General features: G+C 42.3%; 2 protein-coding genes across 2 annotated transcripts in view; both read left to right on the forward strand.

The window, feature by feature from the left end:
* Nucleotides 1-6,082, forward strand: part of LOC121537909 (neuroblast differentiation-associated protein AHNAK-like) — a 51,254-nt gene extending 45,172 nt beyond the window's left edge. The window contains 1 exon segment of the mRNA XM_045207657.1: nucleotides 97-6,082. Within this exon segment, the coding sequence (XP_045063592.1) occupies nucleotides 97-4,778 (4,682 nt within the window). The 3' untranslated portion in view covers nucleotides 4,779-6,082.
* Nucleotides 6,083-7,959: 1,877 nt separating this feature from the next.
* The window catches only part of LOC121538476 (kelch-like protein 4), a 43,574-nt gene continuing 40,231 nt past the window's right edge, over nucleotides 7,960-11,302 (forward strand). The window contains exon 1 of the mRNA XM_041846530.2: nucleotides 7,960-8,127. The gene's annotated coding sequence lies outside the window, so the exon portion shown is untranslated. The remainder of the gene's footprint in view (nucleotides 8,128-11,302) is intronic.

The following is an 11,302-nucleotide window of genomic DNA, read 5'->3' on the forward strand; positions in this document are numbered from 1 at the left end:
TCGGAATGAAAGGACACAAAGTTGAGGGTCCAGATATTGATGTTCATCTTCCTAAAGCTGACATTGACATTAAGGGGCCCAAAGTGGACATCAAAGGTCCAGAACTTGACTTTGAAGGCCCTGATGGTAAAATCAAAGGTTCGAAATTCAAGATGCCATCCATATCAGGACCAAACATCTCAATGCCTGACATGGACTTCAACCTGAAAGGTCCAAAGGTGAAGGGAGATTTTGATATGTCAGGAGACCTCAAAGCACCCAAAGTAGACATTGAAGGTCCAGATGTTGATATTGAAGGTTCAGGAGGCTTTAAGATGCCAAAGATGAAGATGCCGTCATTTGGATTCAAAGGACACAAAGTTGAGGGTCCAGATATTGATGTTAATCTTCCTAAAGCTGACATTGACATTAAGGGGCCCAAAGTGGACATCAAAGGTCCAGAACTTGACATTGAAGGCCCTGATGGTAAAATCAAAGGGCCGAAATTCAAGATGCCATCAATATCTGGCCCAAAAATCTCCATGCCTGATGTGGACTTCAACCTGAAAGGTCCAAAGGTGAAGGGAGATTTTGATATGTCAGGAGACCTCAAAGCACCCAAAATAGACATTGAAGGTCCAGATGTTGACATTGAAGGTTCAGGAGGGTTTAAGATGCCAAAGATGAAGATGCCATCATTCGGAATCAAAGGACACAAAGTTGAGGGTCCAGATATTGATGTTAATCTTCCTAAAGCTGACATTGACATTAAGGGGCCCAAAGTGGACATCAAAGGTCCAGAACTTGACATTGAAGGCCCTGATGGTAAAATCAAAGGTTCGAAATTCAAGATGCCATCCATATCAGGACCAAACATCTCAATGCCTGACATGGACTTCAACCTGAAAGGTCCAAAGGTGAAGGGAGATTTTGATATGTCGGGAGACCTCAAAGCACCCAAAGTAGACATTGAAGGTCCAGATGTTGACATTGAAGGTTCAGGAGGATTTAAGATGCCAAAGATGAAGATGCCGTCATTTGGATTCAAAGGACACAAAGTTGAGGGTCCAGATATTGATGTTAATCTACCTAAAGCTGACATTGACATTAAGGGGCCCAAAGTGGACATCAAAGGTCCAGAACTTGACATTGAAGGCCCTGATGGTAAAATCAAAGGGCCGAAATTCAAGATGCCATCAATATCTGGCCCAAAAATCTCCATGCCTGATGTGGACTTCAACCTGAAAGGTCCAAAGGTGAAGGGAGATTTTGATATGTCAGGAGACCTCAAAGCACCCAAAATAGACATTGAAGGTCCAGATGTTGACATTGAAGGTTCAGGAGGGTTTAAGATGCCAAAGATGAAGATGCCATCATTCGGAATCAAAGGACACAAAGTTGAGGGTCCAGATATTGATGTTAATCTTCCTAAAGCTGACATTGACATTAAGGGGCCCAAAGTGGACATCAAAGGTCCAGAACTTGACATTGAAGGCCCTGATGGTAAAATCAAAGGTTCGAAATTCAAGATGCCATCCATATCAGGACCAAACATCTCAATGCCTGACATGGACTTCAACCTGAAAGGTCCAAAGGTGAAGGGAGATTTTGATATGTCAGGAGACCTCAAAGCACCCAAAATAGACATTGAAGGTCCAGATGTTGACATTGAAGGTTCAGGAGGGTTTAAGATGCCAAAGATGAAGATGCCATCATTCGGAATCAAAGGACACAAAGTTGAGGGTCCAGATATTGATGTTAATCTTCCTAAAGCTGACATTGACATTAAGGGGCCCAAAGTGGACATCAAAGGTCCAGAACTTGACATTGAAGGCCCTGATGGTAAAATCAAAGGTTCGAAATTCAAGATGCCATCCATATCAGGACCAAACATCTCAATGCCTGACATGGACTTCAACCTGAAAGGTCCAAAGGTGAAGGGAGATTTTGATATGTCAGGAGACCTCAAAGCACCCAAAGTAGACATTGAAGGTCCAGATGTTGACATTGAAGGTTCAGGAGGATTTAAGATGCCAAAGATGAAGATGCCCTCATTTGGATTCAAAGGACACAAAGTTGAGGGTCCAGATATTGATGTTAATCTACCTAAAGCTGACATTAACATTAAGGGGCCCAAAGTGGACATCAAAGGTCCAGAACTTGACATTGAAGGCCCTGATGGCAAAATCAAAGGTTCGAAATTCAAGATGCCATCCATATCAGGACCAAACATCTCAATGCCTGACATGGACTTCAACCTGAAAGGTCCAAAGGTGAAGGGAGATTTTGATATGTCAGGAGACCTCAAAGCACCCAAAGTAGACATTGAAGGTCCAGATGTTGATATTGAAGGTTCAGGAGGATTTAAGATGCCAAAGATGAAGATGCCGTCATTTGGATTCAAAGGACACAAAGTTGAGGGTCCAGATATTGATGTTAATCTTCCTAAAGCTGACATTGACATTAAGGGGCCCAAAGTGGACATCAAAGGTCCAGAACTTGACATTGAAGGCCCTGATGGTAAAATCAAAGGTTCGAAATTCAAGATGCCATCCATATCAGGACCAAACATCTCAATGCCTGACATGGACTTCAACCTGAAAGGTCCAAAGGTGAAGGGAGATTTTGATATGTCAGGAGACCTCAAAGCACCCAAAGTAGACATTGAAGGTCCAGATGTTGACATTGAAGGTTCAGGAGGATTTAAGATGCCAAAGATGAAGATGCCCTCATTTGGATTCAAAGGACACAAAGTTGAGGGTCCAGATATTGATGTTAATCTACCTAAAGCTGACATTAACATTAAGGGGCCCAAAGTGGACATCAAAGGTCCAGAACTTGACATTGAAGGCCCTGATGGTAAAATCAAAGGTTCGAAATTCAAGATGCCATCCATATCAGGACCAAACATCTCAATGCCTGACATGGACTTCAACCTGAAAGGTCCAAAGGTAAAGGGAGATTTCGATATGTCAGGAGATCTCAAAGCACCCAAAGTAGACATTGAAGGTCCAGATGTTGACATTGAAGGTTCAGGAGGATTTAAGATGCCAAAGATGAAGATGCCATCATTTGGATTTAAAGGACCTAAACTGGAGGGTCCGGATGTCGATCTTAACCCACCTAAAGCTGACATTGACATAAAGGGACCTAGTTTTGACATTTCTCGTCCAGATCTCGACATCAGAGGCCCTGATGCAAAGTTGTCCGGTGGATCCCTTGATATGGGATGTCCCGATTTCAGTATTGATAAACCAGATGTCAAGTTTCCAAAGTTCAAAGGTCCCACATTTGGTATCAGGTCCCCAGAAGTTGAAGGGCCTGAACTGAATATTTCTCACGGAAAGATGGATGTGAAGGCACCTGAGGTTGACCTTAATCTAGGGGATGCAAATATCAAAGGACCTAAATTCAAGGCTCCAAAGTTCCACATGGGAGGCAAGAGCCCCAAATTAGATGTTCATTTGCCAGAGGTTGACAGTAGTCTAGAAGCCCCTGATGTTGACGTTCATGTCAAAGGAAAGAAAGGCAAATTCAAACTACCCAAAATCAAAGAGAAAGCAAAGAAAGCTGATGTAGATATTGACCTTGAAACATCAGGTGTAGATTTAGATGTTGACTCTCCTGAGCTTCACCTGAAAGGAGCAAAAGTAAAGAAATCCTTCTTTGGAAAACTTCATTTCCCCGATGTGGAATTTGATGTAAAATCTCCCAAAGTTAAAGGTGATGGCTCTCTGTCTGGTGGCTTGTCATCTGGGAGCCTACAAGCCAATATTGGGGGCCCAGATGTAAATGTGGAAGTCCCAGATGTAAAAACTAAGTCTAACATAAAATTTCCAGGGATGAAAATCAAAGGGCCCCAGGTAAATGTACCTGATGTAGATGTAAATGTGAACGGGAAAAATCTGAAAGGAGAGGCAAGCCTTTCAGGAGGTTTAAAAGCTCCTAAGATAGATATTGGAGGAGGAGGAGGAGGAGTAGAAGTAGAGTCAAATGTTTCAGGATACGGTGGACTACATTTCCCAGAGGGACACGTATCATTCCCCAAAATCAATGTTTCAAAGTACCATGGACCAGAGATGGGAGAAGATGTTGATGCAGGAGCAAGAGCAGCAGTGGTGGGTGGGAAGATTGATGTGCAGGCTCCTTCGGTTAGCGGTAGTTCTCCGAGCCTGGAGCTGCACGGTGGTGAGAAAGTAAAGTCGAAGATGCCAAGGTTCGGTTTTGGCAAGTCAAAAGCAAAGGGAGGTAGTGCAGCGGATCTAAGCTTCCAGGGGCCGGACTCAGAACTGCGAGCCGGTGGTAGTGGCGGCGTTAAGGGCTCCAAAGAGTTGAGTTTAAGTCACGGGGAGTTAGTAAGTGGCAAGTTGTCAGTAGAGGGAGGATCTGGGCTTGGTGCGTCCCCTAAGAGCAAGTCAGCCTCACTGGATCTTTTTAAGAAATCAAGGCATCGGTCTTCCTCTGTGGCGAGTGACGAAGGAGGTCTGGCTGTGTCTTCCCCCTCAGGTCACTTAAGTGCTGAGGGTGGCGACATCTCTGTAGATGTTGAGGGGGCCAAGGTGAAAGGAAAGAAGGGCAAGTTAAAGTTTGGCACCTTTGGTGGTTTTGGCTCAAAGTCAAAGGGCTCATATGAAGTGCGACTGGGTGAAGACAGTGAAGAGAGGGTAGAGGTGAGAAGTGGGGGTGTATCTCTCCCCTCTAAAAAGTCTAGAATGTCTTCATCCTCCAGCAGCGACAGTGGGTCTAGAGGTGGTTTCCGTTTCCCAAAACTCGAGTTGTCCGTGTCACCAAAGAAATGATGAATTGTGAGGCTGATTATAAACTCTCTCACGTACTACCCAATTATTTACAACACCCCTAACTGCACAAGTATTTAAAACTTGACAGATGAGTTCACATCTCATCTCATTAAGTTGTGCGCAATGTATCAATACGTGTGTTGTTATTCCCTTTGGACCTTCCCCACAAATTTTACTTACATGGGATTGTTCAGACTACAATTTAACTGTAAATAAGATGAATCTGCATTGTAATATTATGTATTGTCTTTTGTACATAGTCAAAAATTTATTGAACCTATTACCATCTCACCAAATTCATACCAGTACCTCACATATTTAGTCCAAGTGTTGTCATTCTGTTAAAATGCATTTAGTTAAGATTAGGTGTGGTATTTTTTTGTATCCAGGGGGTCTATTGCACAGAAATAGTATAGATTCAATTGTTATTTTTAAGAAAAGTATGTTTATATACACAGACACAAAAAAAACAACAACTACAATTACTTTTCAGTTTTTATGTATGAAATGATTTACTTTTGTTTTGAAGCTTTGGATATATAATCGTTGCAGAAGCATATTTACTCAACATAGAGTCGGCCCTGTATAACATTCTATCAAGAGTGACAATGCTGTCAGAGACCATAATTGCAAATAAAAGCAATGTTTATGTAAACTCTATTAACTGCTGTTATTAACCTTTGAGAGAGAGAAGGCACTTATTTTCTTTATTTTATTTTTTATTTTTTTTTACATCCAATTTGATTATTACAATTTGTCCCTTTTTGCTTCAACACGTTTAATTTGAATTCTACTCCAAATGCCAAAACGGTGCAAATTGTAAAATAGTACAGCAAATGCTGAAGAATCCATTTGTATTTTTGCACAATCAAGAGATTTAGTAATGTAAAGAAACAGAATAACAGAAGCAAATCATGTTTTTTAATGTAGACATTGTATTACATTCAGGTGGATCACTCTTTCTCTCTCACTGTCTCTCTCTCACTGTCACCCTCTCACTGTTCCCCTCTCACTGTCACCCTCTCACTGTCTCTCTATTTCCCTCCCTCACTGTCTCACTTAATGCAAGTCTCTGGGTGTTTGGTTATACTAAAGAAAATGTATGACTATCATGAATAAAGAGTCACGCTGTATTTTTGTACCTGTATAGGTAAACAAATATCTGAAATGTTAATAACAGAGAAAGTAAGCTGAAAATTTCCTTGCTTTTATTTGATGGAGTTGGAGGTTTTAATTCATTTGGGTCTATTGTGTTTCATGTGTGCATTCTGCAAAATAAATCTAATAAACGGTGAAGATACCAATTGGCCCTGATGTTTTTTTTATATCACCTATCAATGTCTTCATTATCCCCCAACCCCATATTGACCAATGATATTACACAACCTAACATGTTTACACATACAACAGATATGGAAAATCCCACGTGAAGGACTAAGCTGTCAGGAAATCACACTGAGGTCCTATAGGGTACGGGGCATTCAGCCACACCCACAGGGGCATTCAGCCACACCCACAGGGGCATTCAGCCACACCCACAGGAGCATTCAGCCACACCCACAGGGGCATTCAGCCACACCCACAGGGGCATTCAGCCACACCCATAGGGGCATTCAGCCACACCCATAGGGGCATTCAGCCACACCCACAGGGGCATTCAGCCACACCCACAGGGGCATTCAGCCACACCCACAGGGGCATTCAGCCACACCCACAGGGGCATTCAGCCACACCCATAGGGGCATTCAGCCACACCCATAGGGGCATTCAGCCACACCCATAGGGGCATTCAGCCACACCCATAGGAGCATTCAGCCACACCCATATGGGCATTCAGCCACACCCACAGGGGCATTCAGCCACACCCATAGGGGCATTCAGCCACACCCATAGGGGCATTCAGCCACACCCACAGGGGCATTCAGCCACACCCATAGGGGCATTCAGCCACACCCATAGGGGCATTCAGCCACACCCACAGGGGCATTCAGCCACACCCACAGGGGCATTCAGCCACACCCACAGGGGCATTCAGCCACACCCACAGGGACATTCAGCCACACCCATAGGGGCATTCAGCCACACCCATAGGGGCATTCAGCCACACCCATAGGGGCATTCAGCCACACCCACAGGGGCATTCAGCCACACCCTATGGGGCTTGGTCAAAAGTAGTGCATTTTATAGGGAATAGGGTTCCTTTTGGGGTCTTTGAGGAAGGAACATGATCAATGGTGATCACAGGGATGTTGAAACGTTTAACAACATTATTCACATTACTGTATGTGGTAAGAGGAGTGTGCAGAGTTGTGGTTGACTTATTGAGAAACAGCCTGAAGGTCTGCATCCTCTATTCTCTGCTATTCCCATAGTGCACTGCTCTCTAAGGCCCCTGGTCAAAAGTAGTGCACTATAAACATGCGCTGAATACAACAGGTGTACACCTTACAGTGAAATGCTTACTTACAAGCCCTTAACCAACACTGCAGTTTTTTTTGGGGGGGGGGGAAATAAGTGTTAAGAAAGTATTTACTAAATAAACTGAAGTAAAAAATAAAAAATAAAATAAAGAAGAAAATAGAAAAATAACAAATAATTAAAAAGCAGCAGTAAAATAAAATAACAGTAGGGAGGCTATATACAGGGGGTACCGGTACAGAGTCAATGTGCGGGGGCACAGGTTAGTCGAGGTAATTGAGGTAATATGCACATGTAGGTAGAGGTAAAGTGACTATGCATAGATAATAAACAGAGAGTAGCAGCAGCGTAAAATAGTGCAAATATGGAGGTCTGCTTGAAACATGTTGGTATTTACAGACTCGGTCAGGGACAGGTTGAAAATGTCAGTGAAGACACTTGCCAGTTTGTCAGCGCATGCTCTGAGTACACGTCCTGGTAATCCGTCTGGCCCTGCGGCCTTGTGAATGTTGACCTGTACTCACATCGGCTACAGTAGGTGATAGGGTGCTATTTGGGACACATTCTGTATGCGGTGTAGCTGTAGTCTACCATTGTCCATGCAGTGTTTTGGCTAGAACACAGGAAGTGTTCCCTGTTCCTGGTTGTTTGAATGTAATTGTTGTTGAGGCAGCGTAGAGGAAGGAACTCTTCAGGAATTTCCTTTAAAAGAGGAAAGTGCTCTTTTCCTTTGTGAAGGCAAAATATTTGTCAGCTAAAGAGGAGGACACAGGGGGAATAAAAACGCAACAGAACATTTCATTGGAGACCTGTAGTAGTTTGTAGTAGTGCTGATTTACAATACTTTTTAGAGACTTCCAGATATCAAAAAGTAGGAAGAGAGGAATATAAGACCGACTGGATGCAATAACCAGCAGGATTCCTTTGACAGGTAAGAACTATGTTCTATGTAGTGACTATGTAGTGACTAGACGTGTAATGCTTGAGTTGCTCCAAGAGTGTAGATCAACACTGACCGGGGATACTCTTGATTTCTTTCTTTCTACAATTTTAATCTAGTAACATTTGTCACTGAGGATACTCATAATACTTAAATCATTACCGTGCATTACGGTGGCTCTGACAGTAGCTCAAAATAAACTCCCATTGCCCTATGTCCTTGCCTTGGCCGTCCACAAATATGTCTAAATGTCTTCCTATTGACTCAAGGAAAAACCTCAGCTGCAGGCTCAGACAGAAACGGCACATTAAAAGTAATTTACTCATACATTTTGACCTGTCTCTCCTGACCTCCAGAGATTGAGCGTACGTCCCATATGGCACCCAATTCCCTATATAGTGCACTACAGAGAGGATAATGACTCAGTCGTTGAGAGGAAGCCTATTTTATAAACACGCTTTTTTCTTTGAGACTTCGATGTTAGGTGTTGTTTCAAATAAACGTCAAAAGGCTGACTGTTGCGTTTGAATTGGCAGTGTGTTGTTTCAGATCACCATCATACAAATATGTTCTTTATTAATTGGACGTGAGAGCGAGAGAGAGAGAGAGAGAGACGAGAGAGAGAGAGAGAGAGAGAGAGAGAGAGAGAGAGAGAGAGAGAGAGAGAGAGAGAGAGAGAGAGAGAGAGAGAGAGAGAGAGATGCTCATCTTAACGGCTAGCTAACTGTTTAATATTTTCTTGGCTCATCAGTATAACGGTCAACTGATGGCTCACAGCATATGAATAAGTCATTGAAGGTAGTGGGTACAGGATCTGCAAATTCCTCCTTTCTGTCCCAAATGGCACCCTGTTCCCTATTTGGTTCACTACTTTTAACTAGGGCCCATAGGGCTCTGGTCAAAAGTAGTGCACTATATAGGGAATAGGGTGCCATTTGGGACGCAAGCCTTTATATACAGACAGAGCAGGAGGCTAGGAGACAGATGAGATATACTGCTGCAGCATATTGAAATCTACCCTCTCTGCAGCTTGTATGAGAAATAAATAATTCTACTTCGCTGGTGTACAGTATAAACATAATTCATATTTGAACACACGGGACCATACTGACAAAAGAAATTGCATACTGGAAAATACTGTAAACTCTAGGTAACACTTAACAATAAGGTTCCCTTTAAAAATAACTGTAATTATAAACCCTTCATAAACGCTTTATAAAAGGTACCTTAGCGTAAAGTGTTATACACCTTTAATAGTATATATCTCCAGATAATAATATGGGCTTTGGGAAAGCATACTGTAGTATTGTGCTTGATATACAGTACCAGTCAAAAGTTTTGACACACCTACTCATTCAAGGGTTTTTCTTTATTTTTTACTATTTTCTACATTGTAGAATAATAGTGAAGACATCAGAACTATGAAATAACACATATGGAATCACGTTGTAACCAAAGAAGTGTTAAACAAATCAAAGTATATTTTAGATTTTAGATTCTTCAAAGTAGCCACCCTTTGCCTTGATGACAGCTTTGCACACCCTTGGCGTTCTCTCAACCAGCTTCATGAGGAATGCTTTACCAACAGTCTTGAAGGAGTTCCCACATATGCTGAGCACTTGTTGGCTGCTTTTCCTTCACTCTGCAGTTGGTGGATTGTGGAGGCCAGGTCATCTGATGCAGCACTCCATCACACTCCTTCTTGGTCAAATAGCCCTTACACAGCCTGGAGGTGTGTTGGGTCATTGTCCTGTTGAAAAACAAATGATAGTCCCACTAAGTCCAAACCAGATGGGATGGCATATCGCTGCAGAATGCTGTGGTAGCCATGCTGGTTAAGCGTGCCTTGAATTCTAAATAAATCACTGACAGTGCCACCAGCAAAGCACCCCCACAACATCATACCTCCACCTCCGTGCTTCACGGTGGTAACCACACATGCGGAGATCATCCGTTCACCTACTCTGCGTCTCACAAAGACACGGCGGTTGGAACCAAAAATCTAAAATTTGGACCCATCAGACCAAAGGACAGATTTCCACCGGTCTAATGTCCATTGCTCGTGTTTCTTGGCCCAAGTTGGTCTCTTCTTCTTATTGGTGTCCTTTAGTAGTGCTTTCTTTGCAGCAATTGGATCATGAAGGCCTGATTCACGCAGTCTCCTCTGAACAGTTGATGTTGAGATGTGTCTGTTACTTGAACTCTGTGAAGCATTTATTTGGGCTGCAATCTGAGGTGTAGTTAACTCTAATGAACATATCCTCTGCAGCAGAGGTAACTCTGGGTCTTCCTTTCCTGTGGCGGTCCTCATGAGAGCCAGTTTCATTATAACGCTTGATGGTTTTTGCGACTGCACTTGAAGAAACGTTCAAAGTTCTTACATTTTCCGTATTGACTGTCGTTTCTCTTTGCCTATTTGAACTGTTCTTGCCATAATATGGACTTGGTCTTTTACCAAATAGAGCTATCGTCTGTATACCACCCCTACCTTGTCACAACACAACTGATTGGCTCAAATGCATTAAGAAGGAACGAAATTCCACAAATTAACTTTTAACAAGACACAGTTGTTAATTGAAATGCATTCCTGGTGACTACCTCATGAAGCTGGTTGAGAGAATGCCAAGTGTGTGCAAAGCTGTCATCAAGGCAAAGGGTGGCTACTTTGAAGAATCTCTAATATAACATTGGGTTACCACATGATTCCATATGTGTTATTTTCATAGTTTTGATATCTTCACTATTATTCCACAATGTAGAAAATAGTAAAAAATAAAGAAAAACCCTTGAGTGTGAGTAGGCGTGTCCAAACCTTTGACTGGTAGTGAATATCAAGCACATATATAATGGCTACTACCCATAACAACTACAGTTCACACAATGATTCATGGGGTAAAATACTCACGTCATCTCCACTGCCATCTATATGTATTTGTTATTCAACCTATGCAATATCACAGAATTAATATATACAGTATGTTGACAAGGTATTAATATATACAGTATGTTGACAGGACATTAACATACAGTGCATTGACAAGATGTGACTGACTGTGTCAAAATCAACCACATGAATTGCTTAAAGGGGCAATCTTTGGACTTTTAAATGAATTACATTGTTGTTGAATCCGACATCCGCCCATTAATGATGTGACCTTTGGATATA

Source organism: Coregonus clupeaformis, chromosome 26 (assembly GCF_020615455.1).
Source record: "Coregonus clupeaformis isolate EN_2021a chromosome 26, ASM2061545v1, whole genome shotgun sequence".
Classification (NCBI taxonomy): Eukaryota; Metazoa; Chordata; class Actinopteri; order Salmoniformes; family Salmonidae; genus Coregonus; species Coregonus clupeaformis.